The sequence below is a fragment of the Pogonomyrmex barbatus genome, unplaced genomic scaffold, assembly GCF_055798465.1.
Source record: "Pogonomyrmex barbatus isolate J1 unplaced genomic scaffold, ASM5579846v1 scaffold3, whole genome shotgun sequence".
In the NCBI taxonomy this organism is placed as follows: Eukaryota; Metazoa; Arthropoda; class Insecta; order Hymenoptera; family Formicidae; genus Pogonomyrmex; species Pogonomyrmex barbatus.
In genome coordinates, this window is record NW_028297127.1 from 9,767,950 (window position 1) to 9,790,022 (window position 22,073).

Consider the following 22,073-nt stretch of genomic DNA (forward strand, 5'->3'; position numbering starts at 1 on the left):
ATTTTTTACAATATCTCTCTCATTTTATTTCACCTCAATCTTACATCCCAAAGAACAGAGCAACGAGTTCGCAATCGATAATGTCGTTATGATCGAAGGCATCACTATCGCGTATGATTCTCGAGATATTCTCCGTATCCTTAGCGGTGGACGCGATATCCTTGAAACATGTCAATTTCGCGTCGATCTTTCCTAATATCTTGGTCAACGAGATAACGAATCAGTTGACACAATGCTCGAGCTCGAATATGTTATTCACCATTTTCTTTGATATGGCCAAGCGAGCCGCGGGCGTTTTCAGGCGTAATATCGTCAGGTTGTTGATTCTTCCGAAACGCACGCTCATATTTCCGACAGGGCCGGAAAGGACAATTTTCCGTTGGTACTCTGCAGATATTTCGAGAGAACATGTCGTTGCTTGAGAAGCTCCCTCCACGTATCGGACGACATTGAGATCTCCTTGCCATGACTATCTCCCAGGATAATGTTCACGCGCGAGGAACGTTCAAGAGTGACGCATACGTCGAGGAACTTGTATCCCGTCTTAGTCAAGGGATATTTTTGTTCCAGAACTCTGACTGAATTATTCGTACCACCGACGTTATTATAACTCGACACGATCGACCTGTCATCGTCGAGCGTTCTCTTCCTCTTCCTCGCGTCGTCGCTCTCGTCGCTGCGTTCGGAACCCTGCGAGTGTTCGATAACGTACATCTTTACGACTGGAGAGATCGCGCGCTACTGATCGTTCGTAACCTTTCGTATCCTTCGCTCTATACACTGTATGAAAAATTCCGTGCCTCCTCCTCCCTCTCCTCCTCGCTCAAAAATACATTCCTCATCTGAGCGAGTCTTTTCAGAAGAGCGCGCAATTGTTCTAACAGTCCGTCTCTTGGACACACGATACCAAAAATCTCCGCGTCGAATTTACCGGCCATAGTTACACTTCTAGTAAACTCGTTGTACTTGAAGAACTGTCGTTTAATGATAAAGTACAGATTACCGTCGATATCGAACGGCGAACGTTACGGCGGGTGGAATTCCCGGAAATATCGCGTGCAACGAGTTATGTCTGATGGCTATCATCGAGCAGTCGTCGATCTCGGCCACGAACTCGTTGTAAGTCGCGAACATTCGTCCCGCATTAGTATTGACTACAGCGTTGATTTTCGCGTTAGGAGGAAGATTTATATCCTTCAGTTTCTTCGGCCAACTCGGTACCAGCTCGAAACTCGGATATTCTGCCATGTAAACTGTACCATCTACGAACAATACGAGTTGGCCCGAGGGTCGTCGATACGCGTTCGCCAAACGCGTAAAATTATCGGGAAGGAAACGCAGATAGTCCGTCAGTAACAACGATCTGCCGTAAGATTTTCCGTTTACGCCGACCGATCATAAGTGGCGTCGATACTCCACGTACATTCTGTCTTCTAACACCAACACCACGTCGACGCATCACAACGCATACAGATTCACGTTCGTCAAGTCATCTGTGTCGCGCGTCGCGATTGTGGTTCCTGGCACCGATCTCGACTTCGCTCTTATTCTTTAAACTGTAGACGCGCACTGATAAAACGCGCACCTAACCGCAGCATCCTAAAAAACAGGACGCGCTAGACATCGTAAAAGACGCCTAGATACAGGACACGCGCCTTCCCGTCGCCGCAAAAAAAACAGGACGCGCTAGGCCCCGCGGAAGACGCCTAGATACCGAACCTGCCTAACCGCGGCATCCTAAAAAAAACGGGACGCGCAACGTCTTCGCAGAAAACGCCGAAAAAACCGGGCCCGCGATTGCCGGGGGGAAATCATCCCCGACCGCCGGGCCCGCAATCGCCTGGGGGAAACCATCTCGCGATCGCCTGGGGGAAACCACTTCGCGACCGCCAAAGGGGAAAACCATCCTTACCGACCGAGGAGGAAAAACTTATCCCGGCGACTGCCAGAGGGATCCACCTTCTCCCCCCCCCCCGAATGCGAACCCTCCGGGGATCCTATGACTCTCCCTCCCCTTCACTCCCCTTTACCTACTAATATATACAACAATTTATAAACATTTTTATAAGAATAATGATTCTTATTAAACATAATAGGTTCACGGCTCTATATATGTAATTAAATTATCTACAAGAATTACATATGCAAGAGAATTTAAAATTGAGACTATTTATACGACAATATAGTAACATTCATTAACCAGATCTATCATATTTTAAGCCAAAATTCTGTAATCACTTATTTCATCATTTCAGCAGGTTTCATCCCAATACAGAAGTTAAGTGACATCGAGCAGGATCTCCAAATGGATGACTGATTTTAGAAACATGCGATGATACGAGATAAAAAATGTTTCATCACTTTCTCTCATTTTTTTCATTTTTTTCACTTATTTTCTGTAAGGGGTATCATATATATTATAGATTTTTAGTACTAGCAGTTAATATCGGAACGCAACCGTAATTTTATCGTCATAAGTATGTATAATTTGCATAAGTATGCATAATTTGATCTGTTCATATATAATCATAAACAATTTTATCTATTTATATATAATTAATATATATTTATATATAATTAAATCAGGTCAAAATCCATACGTAATTAGATCTATAAAATTATATCTAAGTATATAGATATAATTTTGATATAAACCTTTTAGATATAAATTTTTTTTCCGGGGCACTTCTTGATTTATGTCAATATTGTTCCGTATTTCTTAAAGTAGAAAAAATAGTACTTAAATCAGATTCTAATAAATCTTTTTGCAATGCTTCTAAATATTCTGAAGCGTGTAATGGTTTCACAAATTAATTATATTCAATTTATGTTAAATATCACGACTTAATTGACGCATATTCGCATTATTTTATTTAAAAAATAAAATATTGGTTTAATCTATATTGTTGATGTTTAAATTTTAAACGACATAAATTCATTTGATAAATTTGATAAATTCATGATCATGAAATTTAATCATCTAATTTAACATCGTCCATTAATACGAAAAGAATATAAATCTGAAAAACATAGATCTAAATCTTTTTCACGATTATCTAATTAATCAAATCTTAAAATTTTAACATGTAATGGTTCACATGTTTTTTTTCATATAAAAAATAGTATATTGGTCATAATGACCATCACTGTCATTACCAATCTGAGTTAACATTACTTTGTATGATTATTTAAAATAGTTTCAACGTTATTATTCATTTCTTCCATTGTATCTTTTGGACTAAATAATTTGTGATTATTATCCAAAACAAATTCACCATTGTTTTTTGTTTCTTGTATTTGAAATTTTGGATTATTCAATTTCTTTAAACATAATGTATCGTGAGTTTCTGACAGTATAATATGACTATAAAGAAGATTGTTATGCTTTAACCATATTAAAAGCATCAAATACTTTTTTAACATTTACCATTTTTTCCCAAATAATCTTGGATTTTTTCGGAATACTTTTAACTAAAATGTATAATTTATGATTTATATTTATTGGATCAGTATCCTTACATAATTTATTCTATGTTTCTTGTAAAGAAAGTGGTAAATAAAAAATTCTACCTTTTACTTTTTGTATCATTTGCCTTTGAAGCAATTTTTTGTTAATAACAGTTTCCATTTAATAATATAACAATAGCTTGAAATATCTTAGCTCTTTGTATGAGAATTTTTTCGAATGTGTTAAGAGATGTTATTACATCAGGTACATCATGTACAATGAGATTATTTAAAACGCAATATGCAGACATTAACCCGTTATGGAATTTGCGTTCGCAATAATCACATATATGAATGAGTTAATATTTTGTTCCTTTATGCCATTAAGGGGTCATTCTGGTCCAAACTTCAAATTTTCTCTTATTATATTTTCTGAAAATACTGTCTAGTTATCCCAAAAAAACGTAGTTCAATTTTCATGAAAAAATTCCAAGTATTTTGAATTTTACAGTTATTTATACATAAGAGTGCAGAAATTGATTTTTGTGAAAAACAGCAATCGGATTCATCCCTACTTATTCTCATAATAATGAGCTTTTATAAGCTTTTGAAGAGGTCGAAGGTATCCTATATGGAGCTGGAATTGTTAATTAAGAGACAGATAAATATAGACGAATACTGTATGAAAAATGTTTACTGAAACTTTAAGTGCTTTTTACTGAAAATAGTGTTTTCCGACCTGGCGGGATAAAAATCTTCAAAACTATATATCTGATTGATTTCAAATTTAAACTGCTTACTCAATATATCTTTGGCTATCGCCGAAACAAGAATCGAGTTGATTGATTCATTTTAACCTATTTTTTTATTTAGAAAATCCCAGAAATTTAGCAAAAACCACTATTTTTCATTAAAACATCCGCCATTTTGTTAATTTTGCAGAAAAGTGATTGATTCTAGTTCCGGAGATAACCATTGACGTGCAAATTAAGAATCTATTTAAATTTTTCAAATCCGTTGAATCTACGAAAAGATATCCATCTCGCCCTCGAGGCAATTCGCATTTTTGATACACATGGATTTGGCTAAAAAAAGATTGAAATCGTACATATTTTTGTATTATAATAATTGTTTTAACTTCTCAAAGATTGAAATAATAAAAGCAAATGAGTTTTCGATCATATCTATGTTTATTTATTTTTCTATTGTTTATTTGAACAATTACAAAATTTTGCAAATGTAGACCAGAATGACCCCTTAAATATCTCCAAACTAGAATATTTATTTGTGTTTTAAACTTGTTAATTTCGGATACATTTCTTTTGTAACAAAGTCTCTCACACAAACATATCAAGGTGTGTCCATGGAACGCTTAGTTAAAACTTTAAATGCGTTTTTATATTTATGAATAATATCTTCCTCACTCAAAGTAGTGTCAGTATCCTGATGTCTGAACATATGCTGTTTCTTGTGCCAAAGTTATAATTTAATTTAATGTTATATCTAAATCAGCAGATGTTAATAGCAATATAGGACCGGTTTTAATTCGGGAGCTCCGAGGGGGGCAGAAGGATCCCGCGACGCAGGAACGTGCTTCATAAGATGGCTGCAGAGACCGCAGGGCAAGGGAGGGGAGAAGTGCGTCACTTGGCGCGAGGTCCGCAAAGTGAGGAATCCTCGGCATGATGTCACACGGTGCGAAGTGTCACGTCCCAGCGCCGAGAGGTCCTCTGGTACCTCTGGTCATGTCTAATGTAAATTTTTCAAAAATTTTAATTATTTATGACTGACTGTATTAGGAGACAGCACCGTCAAACCTTTCCTATACATTTAATAAAAGAATATACCGCTTAAAATTATTTAAAGATTTATACAAAATGGCCGCTCCTTACCATAACCTTATGGCGCTACTACAGCCTTAATGTTCCTAGTAAATTTTCCCTAGAACCTCACTAACAAAAAACAGAACACACTGAAATCATTTTTCCAGACTGTTCAGTAAAGTAACAAAGAAAATAGAGCTTAATATCGCATCCTTATCTAAGCATTTCAACATTAACAACAAAATCTCAACAAATAGTAAATAATGAATAAAAAACAAATGTAGGAAATATAACCTCGCCCACGTAATGCACGAAAACTATACACATAACAAAACAATTATTAGAAAGGATATGAATAAGGAATAAAAGTCATAATGACAATATAACAAAATCCACGACAAAATATTTATTCAACAGTTCATCTGATACATATCCTTATTTCAAGGATAAATTTTGTTGATGTCCTTATATGGATATATTTTCCCTGTATAAATACATTCTCCATCGAAAATCCTTTCGAAAACATAAATATAGTTTGTGGTTACGATTCTTAATTCTCAAGATATAAGCAAAATTAAGGGTATATGAAAGCACATACATACACACATATATACATATATACATTTCCTTATAAGATATAGTTTTCTTTATGAAATTATATAAACAACCCCGATAGAAACATATTTTATCTCAGAAAAGAAATTCTACGATTTAAATTTCGTTTAATAAAATTTATAAATAAATAAATTATTATATTAACAAATAATTATTATAAAAGATTTGAATAACACACAGGAAATCCTGCAACTTACTTCATTACACATACCTACCTAACTCGCACCGTTTAAAAGATATTTAAACAATTATAAACTTCCTTACATACACTTACCTCAAAAACTCAAATCAGTTCAGCAAGCAAATCTCCGTATATAAACTAGTTCAACTTCTAGAAACCTTCATCCTAGACTTATATTTATAATTGTTACTTCCCTTTTTTCATTAACACTAATCCTATGGCTATGACAAAAATATTGAATATTAATATGGAAAATTACCCTAACGATTCAACCAATCACAATCAGAGCCATTTTGTACCTGAAAACATTTAATAAATAATGTATTACAAATGTAAAAAGAGTTATACTGATGTATCTTAGATATACTAATTATACGATGTAATCATTATTATTATAAAAATTGTAAAGTATATCTAAAACGATATTGCGATGATTAATATTTATTATAAAAGCTTAAATTCAAGCAAACTATATGTTTGTTAATTATAAGAAAGGAATTATTATAACGAAGTATAACTCTTTGAAAACAAAAATAGGTCGCCCGAATAATCATAAGTGTGACTCATGATCAGTTTGTAAGCAAAAATAAGCCAACGTTAAATGTCAAGGCCTCCATAATATTTTAATACCACGAGTCATCGCTGACTCATAGTAAATGTAGGCTAAGTCGACCAATAGAAAACTATGTCAAGAACAACTAGAAGGTCTTAAATGCGTGAATCATAGCTGACTCATAATGAAAGGCTTTATTCAGACCTGTAGAATCATAACATTAGAATTTAGGTCACCCCTACTTCCATGTTTGGCAACATATAAAAACCTCAAGCGACGATAGCTGTGCGCATTCATTCGTACGCATTTCCCATTTCGCACTTACGATTCACATCCACGGACACTTACATATTTGCATTTTATTCGCATTCGCATTCGCACTTGTACCCACACTTACATTTTTGCACTTGTACTTCCACTCGCACTTGCTAAATATATATATATATATATATATATATATATATATATATATATATACATATCATTTATAACAGTGAATAAATTCCAATTCAAATACCACAAGTGTGATATTATATTATTCCTTATTCCCAAAATCGAAAACTCTTTCCTGAAAATAAAAGTCATTTCGACATTCCTGTTACCTACTTCCTTCGCAGTATCTAATCCTGAGGTTTTACCCTCTTAACCGCATGGAAAAGAATCTCACAAATAACGTGTAAGTGTAGCTGTCGAGGATCTGTTGATTTCGGCTCCGTCCGATCTACCAGGACCTCCCAAGACGTCACAGAGGTCCGCCACCGCCGCCCGCCGCCGCCGCCATATTCTTTCTCTTACCATTTTTTCTTCTTTCTTCCTTCCTCTTTTCTTATGCGTTCTGTCTCTTCCCACCAAGGTATTTCGTTTTGTCTTAATATTTTTTTGTAATTTTAATTTTTAATATTATTTTTTCAAAGGAGATTTTTGAAAAATATTATAAAATATTACTTAGTAATTTAAATTTATTATTATGGTTGATATTATTATTCGTAACAAGATGTGTCAGCACGCGACTCGCTATCGCAGCGCAACCTGAAACCGCTGACGCTGAATTGAAAGAAAGAATGGAAAATAAACAGAGTAATATTTATCGTAATATACATTTATTCGTTTAAAAATTACAAACTTGCAATTTCATGTAGGTTAATGGTGAAATATATATATATATATATATATATATGAAATATATTTTATTAAACATAACGAAATATAAAAAATGTTAATTTAAGAATATAATATGATGGAATATAACATATGTTAGAAAATAAATTATAAAACACTGATATTCTAAAATATAAAATATAAAATAAAGTATTAAAAAGTATAAGTATAAAATGTAAATATAAAGTATAAAATATAAAATATAAAATATAAAATGTAAAATATAAAATATAAAATATAAAAGATATTATAAAATATTACTTAGTAACTTAAATTTAATTGTCTTCGTCTTGTAATATATCTATCTCATCAATAATATTTTTTATTATTAACTATAAAGTCTTTAATACACAACAATCTGAAGCTATTATATTCCATTAAAAGTTTATGGCAAATACAACATTGTCTTTTTAGTTCATAATTTTCTGGCACTACTTTACATAATGTGTGTCTTCTTATTCCACTACTCGGAAAAAATTAAAATCTTGCACTTCTGCATGAAAGCAGTATCCTCGCATATCCTTCGAAAAGGAGCTTTCTCGCTTTCTCTATAAATCACACTATCAGGATTTATAGCCTTCACACATGTTCCCAGCAGAAGTAGTTCATAAGTTTCCGGATACTCCTCCGGGATGACTCTATCCGGATTCACGTTTACGCTTTTTTGACCCGTTGGCGGTTTCATCTTTTGATTTTATTTTACAATTAATATTATATCTTATTTAATTCACTTAAATTTTTTCTTTTACAATATTTACCTTATAAGTTACTTGCATGCACTTAATATTCAATCAGTCGAACTTACTCGCACTTAATACTTAATGAATCGAGCTTCGAGTCTGAATGTCTACTGACAGTTAAGGATGACACTTCCTTCGTCCTACAACTGATACATGATACACTTTGCATATCTTTTATAAACACATGTTGATATCACGAGATGTTGATAAATTATTATGTTAATGTCTTCTTTTTCCACTTTTATGTCTTCTTTTTCTACTAACTATAACAAATAAAAACAAAGAAGTTATTTAAAATGTAAAAAATTATTGTAAATTTAAAATAAATATTCATACGTATCTTTATAGTTTATATGTAGCATTTATATGTAGCATTTATGTGCTTCATAGTTTTTTAATTTACACAAATAGGACACATATCACACAACATTATTTGACATTATAGCGAAGTTCTACACTCGGTACAAAATAGTTCTTCCATTATGCCAAAAAAGTCAATTTCGTGTATACGAAGAACATTAATGTACGAATACAAGTCTCTAATTCTCACAAAACACTCTGTACAAAATCTCGAATTAGAATTTCCCTGAATTCGCTGAATAGTAAAATGTAACGCGGCATATTTTTCTTAGCTCATTTACTATATTAATTTTACGTTGGTTCAAGAGTTTATGTTTGAAACTCTTATTAAAATCAGTATCATCACTATCGTAATCAGAGTTTTCGAGCACTTCTTCATCAATGTTTGCTTTCTTCATCATTATCGTCAACAATATCAATAACATCATCATCATCTTCATCTTCAATGTCCATAACTTTTTCCTCAATATTATCTTCATCTACTAAATTAATCACTTCAATTTCTTCTTGATTTGCTACTATCACTTCTTCATTCACTAAATCTATCATTTCAATTTCGTTTTGATTATTTGCTATTACTTCTTCATCGTTAATTAATATAACATTATTATCAGCTATAATGTCTTTAATTTCTAACAGTACTTTTAAAGTCAGATTCACTTACTGACAAAAGTCTTGTTCTCTTTCGTTTTTATATTTCAGTTTCATATGTACACACACACACACACACACACACACACACACACACACACACACACACACACACACACACACACACACACACATATGTACTATTACATTTGTGACAAGCTAGCAGTTTTTGCACTTATACTTATACTTAGCAGTATTCATTTTTTACCACATTTTCAAGTATTGAATTAAAAATTCGTTCTAACCGCTTTTAGATCATCATACAATGATTAAACTATTTCGATCAATTATTGAATCACTCCACTTTGAACCGCTATCGATCCACTGTCAAATCATTATCGAATCACTGTCAAACCACTATTGAATCGCTGTCCATCCACTTTGAACCGCTATCGATTCACTTTGAACCATTATCAAACCGCTATCGAACCACTATCGAACCGCTATCGAACCACTATCATTATCGAACTACTGTCAAACCACTATTGAATCACTTTGATTAACTGTCGGACCCTCGAGAAGATAGAAATAGTATGTTATATCATATTACTTTCTATAAAACATGAACCGCTATTAAATCATTATCGAACCGCTATCAAATCACTTTGAACTATTGAACCGCTATTAAAGGGATCCTAAAATAACAGGAATTACAACATATTACAGTGCACCAAAGAACTTTTTATTGGCTTGATGCAAAATTTTTGGATTTATGATTGAAAGCTTAGCTAGAAAAAATTTAACACTTGAACAGACTGTGTATTTTACGCGTATATATATGCTTGGCGCAGGTATAAAATGATAAATAGAGCAGTAATTGCAGTTGACAGATTTTGCAATAGATGGCGCTGCAAAGGAAAGACAAGGACAAACGACGGAATCGATAAAACATTTAATAAACTTGCTTGTTAAAATAAAAAAATAAAGTGATTTAATTTTTTATCCATTTTCTCGACCATCCCGCACTTCATTTTTTGTGCGTATTTCAATTACATGAAAAGATTTTGCAATAGTCAATTCAAAGATTCATGCCGGCTGTAATGTGTCAATAATAATCCCCTCTCCCCCTGTCAGTATTTTTAATAAAAACAGTCAACATATAACTTTGTGCTTTTACTTTATATTGTAACGATAATGAGGGTTTTGGTCGAATGAATAATCGAGACGTAGATGAGGCTTTATTAATATATTCGATTCGGTTCTGAGTTGCGAACAATGAATGTGACGCGTCCAAAGAAGCAGGAAGAGCGCGACGCTATCAGTCAGAGCGGGCCCGGTAACGCTTGAACAAGCTATAAATTGATACGTATCTGGGACCATACGAATCTGGCCGCGAGCAGCTGCGGAAGTCCGGAGCATGGGATTCCGCGATTCTCCAATCCCCGGGCTGTTGAGCGATGATCCGGCGCCAGCACCGAGGTTCACCTCCGTCGAGCACGTCGACGCCACTCTCGCATCGAATAGTCGCATCTATCACCAGCGCGGCTCAATTCCATCGGATCAGGAAGATAGAGTCTGAGTTGCACTTCCTCAACCATAGACGTCTGCAATCGTCGCGCCCCACGGCAGTTCGGAATTCCTTCGGCTTCTCTCCACCTCGAGGTGACTTAGAGCGAATGTGTCAGGGTCGTCTCTTAATTAATGCTCGCTAATCTCCTGACCAACTGTTCCTCTCTCATCACTCTTCGTCGAATTTTAAGCTTCTCTGTGGTTACTCTCACTCCGGATCTCCCCAACCGACATGTGCTCTCCCCGATATTCGACATTTCCATTACCGATGTTTGGCCCGCTCAGATCGCACACTATTCCTCTCCCACCTTATTCATAATCGTTAACACGTTTATAACTTGTCATCCTACTATATATATATATATATATATATATATATATATATATATATATGTGTGTATATATATATATATATATATATATATATGTGTATATGATATTGTATTGTTAACATAATGTTCTAAACACATTATTGCGGTAAATATCACATGCCTCAGTAGTCGAAAGAATAAAATGCCTGCCCGGTAGCAGGAGATCCAGATTTGATTCTTGGCTGAGGTGATATTTTTCGCAAAAATAATAATTACGAATTTCCATGACTGGTTCCCGCCGTAGCGCACACCCTCCCTTTCTTATCTTTCAAAAACGCAAAAGTTTTTCCTCCAAAATTTGTCTTGCCGAAAAAGATTTTGTGCTTGAGTCTCAAATCAAATAAATTCAATATTAATAAATTCAATATTAATTTATAATATTCAATATTATAAATTGAATATTGAATTAATTTTGCTGAAGCAATTTTTTACACTGGCTATATTATTCGTAGCATTTGTCGACCATCGTCGGTTAAATTACGATTATTCTATGGTGTGTTTCAGATCAACTCAATTTTTTTCACGAACTGATTCAAGAATGGAATACAATATAGAATTGCAATAGATATGTTTCTTCTCTTTCTTCTGAATCTGAAAATACTATTGAAACTTATCGAATATGAAAAATAAAGAGATGAAGAAAGTTTGTCGTCATGTTTGTTTTTTTCATGTTAACTTTAAATTCAATGTTAAATTATATCATATTCCCTTAAAATTCAATTTTTCATCTGTAATTGTCGTTCGGTTATTCAAGCTCATAATTGGACAATGCAAACTTTATTTGATATAAAGGCGCGCGATCCACTGGTCGATAAATTATAACGATACATGTAAATGCTGTCATTATCTATTGAACCGCGCCTCCCCCTGCCAAAATCTGCCGCGCAATACCCGACATACTGCCCAATATGTTGATGTAACACTCTGTACAGCTGATTTACTTCCATTTTTTATATATGTTGCAGTCCATGCTGCTTCAACCCAAAAATTCAATGGTAATTTTGAATCTGCCATCATCGTTCGTGTCATTTCTATAATAGATTTATTCGCTCTTTCAACTACTTCGTTGCTTTGTGTTTTTGCTGCACTAAACTCATGTTTTATTCCTTTATCTGTGAGCCACTTTTTTAGATTTCGTCGCTATAAATTCTTCTCTGTTGCCCGATCTTATCACTTTCAGTCTCAATTTTGTTTAATTTTCTTTTAGTATCAATTTCATTATCAATTTTTCTGCCACCTTTCTTTTTTAATAATTCTGTAAAAATCACCCTCGAGTAATCATCTATTATTGTAAATATGTATTTCTTTTCGCCACGAGATGACGATTTCATGGAATCAATCAGATCTATGTGCCACAGTTCAATTATTTTATTTGTTCTTATTATTCTTCGATATGCTTTTCTGCACATCTTTCCTTCCACGCATGATTCGCATTGTTTCCTTTCTTCGTCAGTTCTCTTTATTCCTATAACAAGATTTTTCTTTTTCATTTCATCGATGATTCTTTTTCATTTCATCGATGATTCTTCTTTTGTTTACGTGTCCAAGCCTTTTGTGTCTGTGTCTCTGATGATCGCTACTTTTTCAAGATTCATTGTCGAACATTTCACATAGTATGCGTTTTCTTCACACAGCTGTCATCTTTATCTCATTGTTATTCCTGTAAACAATGGTTCGATGTGTATCAAATTTCACAGTATAATCATGATCTGTATTTTTCTTCATTTCCTTGCAATCTGCTGCTATGTGATTAAATCCTTGACAATTAAAATATTTATGCCTATTACGGCACTCACTTGATATATGGTGTTTAATTCCGCAATTGCAACGTATCATGTCGTTTCTCGGTTTTTCCCTCGCTCTTATATTCGTCTTTCGATGTCCTTTCTTCTTTTCTTTTCTTCAGCATAATTCTTGTTGTAAGCATATATCTTATTTCATTGATAGCTCTCTATGTTTCCACTATTCACACATTTTGATCAAACTCAAATCTTAAATTTCTGATTATATACATTTTTCATAATCTTCTATATTTCTTGTAAGTTGCGCGCACTGGTTCCTTAACGCTTCAGTTCTATTTATATACACATCGACATTTTCGTTCTTATTCGTTTGTAGATTAAATAATTCATTCAGCGATCTTGCCTTCGCTTGCTCAGTTTCTATAACCATATTATTTTTTATTAAACTCCATAGCTTATCCGCTCTCTTTTCATTCTATATTTGAGTAATTGCGCTTTACTCACTACATTATGTTTATCATTATCGCCCACGCGGCATAATTGTCGTCGTCCCAGTCGTTCCACAACTTGAATTTTTCTACACCTTCTTCAGGTTTTTCCGGGGATTTTATAACCTTTTCCATAATTTCTTTGCTCTCACAAGGAACCTGCCACAATTGTCTGGAATCCGAATTCTCTTTGAAATATGTTATTATTAGGTGTACAAAAAAGTTCTGAGCTTTAGATTTCATACAACCGAAATAACAATTTAAATTTTATGTATCTTCCCGCCCTTTTGCGGTTTTAAAGCGTTGACACTTGGCTTTCTAAAATGCCATACGGTTTGGCGTTTGATGCACATAACCTCAAAAATCAGTAGTGTTCACGATGGCAATAACAAAAGAGCATATTTGATTTTTCATCCACTTCGCGTTTCATCTGAAGAAAAATGCTGCTGAAGCCACTACAATGATTTGTGCTGCATATGGAGAGAACGCTGTAAGTCATATTACATGTAAAAGATGGTATCAAAAATTTCGCCAAGGAGATTTCAGTCTTGAAGATGAATCGTGTGTTGGACGCCCTCAAAAGATTGAAACAGACGAATTGCAAGCACTGCTGGATATAAACTCTGCAAACTGAAAAGGAGCTTGCAGAACAGCTTGGCGTTACGCAGTAAACCATTTCCGTATGTTTACATACGATGGGAAAGGTTCAGAAGGAAGGCAGATAGGTTCCGCATGAATTGTCGAAGACAACAAAAATCGTCGGCGTGACACTGCACTCACTTTGCTTTCAAATTTTTGGAAAAAAGATTTTCTGCACAAAATCATTACAGGCGATGAAAAATGGATTCTTTATGATAATCCTAAACGTAGAAAATCATGGGTTGACTCTGGTCAATCTTCGACATCGACGCCAAAGCCCAATATTCTCGCCAAGAAGATTTTGCTCTGTATCTGGTGGGATTGGAAAGGTGTGTTGTATTACGAGTTGTTACAACCTGGTGAAACAATCACGGCAGACCGCTACCAACAACAATTGACCAATTTGAGCGATGCATTAGAAGAAAAGAGGCCATTTACTAGCCAAGGACGTCGTAAAGTGATCTTCATGACAATGCTCGACCACATGTTGCGAAAGCGACTCAGGACTATATCTTTGCGTTAGGCTGGGAACTTCTCCCGCATGCAGCGTATAGCTCAGACATGGCGCCTTCCGATTATTACCTATTCCGGTCGCTGCAGCATCATTTGACTGACACACATTTCGTGAGATTTGAAGAGATACGAAAATGCATTGATGACTTTATCACTTCGAAGCCGGTGAGCTTCTATCGTCAAGGAATTCGCAAGCTACCCGAAAGATGGCAAAAGGTCGTTGATGCAAACGGGGAATATTTCGCTGATTAATATTTTTTTGTTTGTTTTTGAATAAAGATTGAATTTTACAAAAAAAAGCTCAGAACTTTTTTGTACCTAATATTTGTTACCTAATAAATACAAAAAGTTAAGAGACACGTATTTTTTTATGTCTGCCCAATCTGAATTTTAAGGGATAAAACAACTCCTCAAAGTCTAATGTATATATTTGATTCTCATCAATTATCAACGAAACGGTGAGATATATAAAAAAATGTTTTCGACAAAACTTTTATAATTTTTTATGTACTTTATAACTGTATATTTAAATTTTTCAAAAATTTAATATTCTTCAAACTACCCTCACTCCTCATTATTTTTACGTAAATTTTAAATTTTTTTCTAAGAATAAAAATTAAAGAGCCAAATTTTTATGCCAAATTCAACTCGTATATGATAAAATTATTTTACAAAATCGCATCTTTCAGAAATAATCTATAAAAATATCGTTACATACATCGTTTGTGCTTTTATGTAGCACTTATGTGGCAAATTGTTTTTCTGCTTTATATATTACAAATAATAATAACAATAATAATAATTTTCAATTTTTCTTTAATTATACATTGTTGTGGCCATATCTACAACTAGATATATTAATAATCGCATGGCAACAGTAAATTCGAGAAACCTTTCGAAAGATTGCAGAAGTGCAAAACAATACGGAACAGCAAAAGTGATCAATCTTTCGAAAGATCACGAAAACGCATCGCACGAAATGATTGCGAAAGGTTCGATCAGCGAATTCCTTAATCAGCCAGCTGAACTGTGCGCGATATCGATTAACCAATATTGCGCAATTGAACGATGAATTCGATCAGAACGCTGATCGGGCATCGATTATCATTATATAATCGGTTATCCGAAGATGGGAATGGGGAGTCACACGAAATAATTATCGGAGTGAGAATCTTTCGCGATCACAGTATCAAGAATCCATCGTTAGTTACACAAGATGTAGTTACGCAAGATGTTGATAATATCAAATATCATATACGGTCGTTGGCCTCCCGAGTATCGCAAGCCGCGCCGAGTCACCGGACGACATCTGAACCCGTGTGTGAGAATATTATAAATCGGTGTTAAACGAAATATTAAGTGTACTATTAAATCATTGTATAATTAACATAATAAATTTATCAGTTTATAAAAAGTGAGTGAAAATGATTTAAAGAAGAACCTTATTCCCACCAATCATCATCCATGATCCTGCTCGGAGTTCCTTAGGCTTAGCGAACCTGATTTTCCCAAATAATAAATTCGTAATTTACCCGAGGTACAACAATATAAAAACATTCATTTCTTTTATTCATTCTTCATATATTTTATTATTATAGTACCTTAAGTTTAAAATTATTTTTATTCACTTACGCTCTTATTTCTTTACATTGTCTTTATTCACTAATTCCTAAATGTATTTAATAACATAATAATTTTTTAATATTTATAATACATTTATTTTAGAGCAAAAATTTATCAATTTCTTATTACTTTTTATAAACGTTAAAATAATTATTTTATATATTACTTAGTCATTCTAAAGAATACTGTTAATGTTTTGAGAAATATCACGCCAAAAGACGTGATTTTGCTATGAGAAATAAGTAATAATATTATTCTTAAAATACGTGATTCTGATATAAAAAGTAATAATAATTTCATGAACTGTATCATCATTATGTCATGAAATATATTGTTCATCTTTCGTATAGGACGTCTTTCAAACGTGACACTTTTTAAGCTCAAGTGCATTCTTAAAGATTAGCATCAATCAAAATCCAATTTGTTTGTTTAAATTAGCAATGTAGAAACAAAATTTTCTTTTGTAAAGAGGTAAGACTAATATTTAAATCAGAGTAGAAAGATTCTTCATTGAAAATTCACATTTTTTTTTAATTGTACACGATCGCTAACAACCACAACGATCTTTGTTAACATTTTCTTTTGTTATAATAAACTTAATTTATTATTAAATACAAATCTCAGTAATTATTTCGATTACGAACCCGTCGAATCCGAGCGAGCTCAATCCGTACAATTATCCACAATCTCCGGACGGGAAAAATCTGTCTGTTTTAATTAAATAATTTTATTGAAATTGAAAATGTATGTTAAACACATTTATATTTCTCATAATAAAAAACTAAGGAGAAGAATTCTTTCGGCGCCTTTGTCCTACGACAGGTCTGGCGGAGCTCTATCGCTTATCTTTTTTTATTTACTCTCCGTCTCACTCTATCAGGATGATGGAGAAGTGGTAGCACTTTAGCTCATGAGTTAGCTTTTGAATAAATTTGCTTCAGAGGTTTGAAGTAAATATATGATTTTAGTAGAACTTTAAAGTTTTGAAGTAAAATGTTTCAAAACTAAGAATTTTAATGAAAAATTGCTAAGAACAAAGAACATTTGTTTTTACTTAAAGAATTTAGAAACGCAATAAAAATAGGGTTTTTTATTTGAAGAAATAAAATAAAAAATAAATCCTGAAATATATCTCTTACTTTGATCCTTAAATAAAAATTAGATGGCACTCTCAATATCGAACAATTTTTATCTGAATATATTCTTGTTTCCATCCTGTGCAGATAGTAGGAGTGATAGATTAAAATGAGACTTTCTGTATATTAAAATATTCTTATTTATAAATAAATGAATAAAAAATGAACAGATGCATTTTAATCTTTGTAATAACTTATCAGAGAAGTAATAAGAAGTTTTAATGATGACTGAAATTTTTTTTAACTAATTTTAATTGCCTTGCTTCTATATTTTAGATTGCGGTGAATGGAGAGCATTTTTGTGCATTTGGCTATAGATTATCTCTCGAAGATATAATAGCTCTAGAAATTAATGGGGCCATTGAAGACATCAGGATTCGTCAACTTAATCTACTTATATATCCAGATCCTAATATCTGCAAGCCATCCAAAACATTGATCTTGACAACTGAAGAACCACTCATGGATTTTCTAGTAAAATCTATTATTCTATTTATTATTTATTTATTTATTATTTAAAAGACAAAAGAATTATATATACGGTATAAGCAAACGAAAAATTGATACAATCAGTTGCACTAAAATTTGCAAAAACTGAAGGTTACAAAAAAATAAGTTATGTTATACTTTACATTCAAATATAATATTCCCAGACCTCACGCGACAATCATTAATGACAAACATTTAAAGATATTCAAACATTGAAGATATTTTCAAAAATTCTAATTTAGAGACAAAAATATTGAAGTTATAATAATTTTTAAATAAAAAATATTAAATAAAATTATCCAGTTAAATTATTTGAAATTATGTGTCATATTTTTGGTTGCTAATGAAGTATAGAAAAAAGAAATAATTATGCTCTAAAAAACATTATCATATTCTAAAATATCTTAAAAATAGTATAATGTAATAGCTTGAAAATATCTATTAAGAAGATGCTGGACTTGTTTGTTACCAACAAAACGTAGTAATTTTTGTATTGCTCTCATTTTTTTATTTACTTTATAGATCTGAAAATCCTTTTCCACAATTAAAATTTATGCATTAATACGTGCTTAGCATATAAATTTCATATCAAGAACGAGAGAAATTTTTATAATTTAGATCTTTTTTATCATCTCCTACTATCGAGAGCTGTCACTTAATGAAAGTATGTGTTTAATATAAAAGTTCTGCAATCTGTACTTACACAATTACTATTGCTGGACTATTAGCTTATAAGAAGAGACGACATTGAGTTCGTAATTAGGTTTGGACACTTTTTACGAATAGAAGAGTATCACAAAAATTCGTTTATATGCGTGCGTGCGTGAGTGCGTGCGTGAGTGCGTGCGTGCGTGCGTGCGTGCGTGCGTGCGTGCGTGCGTGCGTGCGTGCGTGTGTGTGTGTGTGTGTGTGTGTGTGTGTGTGTGTGTGTGTGTGTGTGTGTGTGTGTGTAGTGTGCGCGAGATGGATGGTGGACTGTCAAAAGCAAAAGATTAGTCGACGAATAACATGGTATAGAACACTGTATGTGTCTTAAGAACGCGCACAAGAAATGCGTTCAAATTACATAAAATATCACAAAGTAATTGCAATGATAAGAAACGTATTAATAGCTTCAGAAGTAATAACATATACATTTTTATTACTTCTAAAAAGACAAAACGCTTGTTGTATCAATATAAACATCTATAAATGCTATATATAAATATACCATTAGCATGCAGTTTCTGCCGTGTAGCATTTCTATTCACGCATTATTTTTCAGATATTACATTTTATTTTATTTAAATATTTTGTATAGAGGAGTTATTAAAGCATATTATATATATATATATATATACGCCTATCCATGTTGCATGTATGTATATATGAAAATTGCATACATGCGTGTATTTTATATATATATATATATAAATATAATATATATATATATATATATATATATATATATAAAATACACGCATGTATGCAATTTTCATATATACATACATACAACATGGATAGGCGTATATGCACATACGATACATGTATGTATGTATGTTTGTATGTATTGCGACCGCTGCCCTGAATTCGTCGGTCGCCGCTCGTGAGAGTAAGTCCAAGTCCCCCACGCGTCTCTCCGCGCTTCTCGGCCCGCCATAATTAACCGGCACACGACAGTGACTCTATATGATTCATCAATTACTCGCATAAGACACGATTGGGCGCCAGACATGCGGTACGTGCCACGAAAGTTCGAAATTCTATTCGTTTGCGGGCCGAGATGCGACACGCGGCGACAGATTAGTGTCGGTCCACAATAGGTGATTTAAGCTTTAAGAAGTAAGAAATTGACCAATTATAATCAAATATGAAAAGAATAATTGACTATGATTGGTCAATTTCTTACGACTTAAAGATTAAATATTTATTGTGGACCGACACTTACACGGCTACTCAGAAATGGTTAGGAAGAGAAGGAGATCCAGTAGTCACGGCGCTATTCGAGGGATGAGAGAGAGAGAGTAAATAATTAAAGTCAATGGTTAACAATTAATAACAAGTTTATTCGCGAACCTTTCAGAGCGGCCCCGAGGCTGTTAACACAAATTCGATCTCACCGGTCGCGCGATGTAAACAAAAATGATCGGCAGTACCAAGAGATCTCCGATAACAATATTCGCGGCAATTCGACAAGAAATTTCTCATGCGAAATTCGCCACATAAGCTCTCGAAATTTGCAACGGGACTGCAGCAACATATCTAATGCCCCGCATGCAATTAATTAGCGCTAATAATTAGATCAACGCAACTCGGACGGAAATAAGCGCACGGCAATCCGCAGTCTGAATAACGACACGCGCAAGCGAAAATGTGCGGCTAGCTAAGCTCACGACAGAAGCAAGGCAGCACAGTATACGAAATAGCAAATAGCATAACAACAGCGAAATCGCACGTTAACGATAATTCAAATCTATGCGACACTATAGAAAGCGATTAGCAATCCATAACGCTTCGACATGCAAAGACGACGCAATTTCACAGCGCGAAACAACAATTAATAGCCGTCGAAATGGCACGAAAAGACAACGCATACATCAATTACGAGCCGGCAAAAGAAATATTAACAGAAATGACTTAATGTGGCCGGGGGAAGGGAGGGAGGAAGGCGAAAACGTTATCTTTCTCTTGAGACGGGCGACCGCCATGACCACTGCAGGCACCGGCACTCAGTTTCTCGCACTCTAATTGGCACTCACTTAACCTGCGACACCGGCATTTCCGCGACGATTGCACGATACACCCGCCGATCACGAGACGGAGGACTTTACATTAAGCTAAACGCTCAGCTTACCAATGTGGGCTATGTCTCCTCGGCAACGTCCTCGGATTTGCGTCCGTCCAATATGAGCGCACTATGATAAGTGATTTCTCGCACCCTCGTGGGACACACGGGCGATCGCCATCTCTCTCTCGCAATTTTACTATTGGCTGAAAATCGATTAATTGCGTGGCCCTAATCGGCGACGCGCCGCGAAGTCCTCGCGGGAAACTCAAAAGCGGCATCTGCGGTCATGTCCTTCAGTTTCTTAGCTTCTCATACTTTGAGATTCTCACATCTCATCTCGTCAACTTAGTATCCTCGCCGGTTTCCCGTTCTTCCGGAGCCTCGCCCCGCGACATTCTGTGATCGGGGTCCTCCACGTTTTGTTCCGTGTGACGCCTTCTCGCCCCGCTCGCCTCTTGATTGGCAGTAATAATTTTCTCAGCTGGAAAAGAGATCTATTTAACAGCGACATTTCCATTCCTGCTGATACAAGTGCGGGAGGGATAAGGCGACCTGCGTGTTCCATCGCGTCCACGTCGCTCCCTCCTCAGGTATTCCTCCTGCATTCGCGTATCCGCCACGCTGGTCTTCATCTGTCGGTGAATGCAAAATGCATGCGGAAAGCAGCTGTCACACCGCGTTTTGAAAATAATAACGGTTGCCGCACGTGACCGCGACAACGGGCCCAAATAGCAATCATCCACTCTCCTTCCCCCATCGGAAGACGCGGATCCGAGTCGACTGCTCCGCAGTCGGGACCTACGCCCCTTGTGATCGGCAGCTACAAAACGCCACGTCATAGTATGTATATATGTATGTACGTATGTGTATGTACGTATGTATTAGATGTACAAAAAAGTTCTGAGCTTTAGATTTCATACAACAGAAATAACAATTTAAATTTTATATATCTTCCCACCCTTTTACGGTTTTAAAGCGTTGACATTTGGCTTTCTAAAATGCCATACGATTTGGCGTTTGATGCACATAACCTCAAAAATCAGTAGTGTTCACGATGGCAATAACAAAAGAGCATATTCGATTTTCCATCCACTTCGCGTTTCATCTGAAGAAAAATGCTGCTGAAGCCACTGCAATGATTTGTGCTGCATATGGAGAGAACGCTATAAATTCTATATGTAAAAGATGGTATCAAAAATTTCACCAAGGAGATTTCAGTCTTGAAGATGAATCGTGTGCTGGAAACCCTCAAAAGATTGAAACAGACG

The 22,073-nt window shown here is 34.5% G+C and overlaps 1 protein-coding gene across 3 annotated transcripts in view; it reads left to right on the plus strand.

Annotated features, from left to right (window-relative positions):
• LOC105433428 (galectin-8) overlaps positions 1 to 22,073 on the plus strand; it is a 420,969-nt gene that overhangs the window by 384,360 nt on the left and 14,536 nt on the right. For 2 of the 3 annotated variants that reach the window (XM_089079009.1, XM_089079011.1), the window contains exon 4: positions 17,826 to 18,023. The exons of the other annotated variant lie outside the window; for it this stretch is intronic. In XM_089079009.1, coding sequence (XP_088935135.1) covers positions 17,826 to 18,023 — 198 coding nt within the window. The remainder of the gene's footprint in view (positions 1 to 17,825; positions 18,024 to 22,073) is intronic. 3 annotated transcript variants of the gene reach the window in all.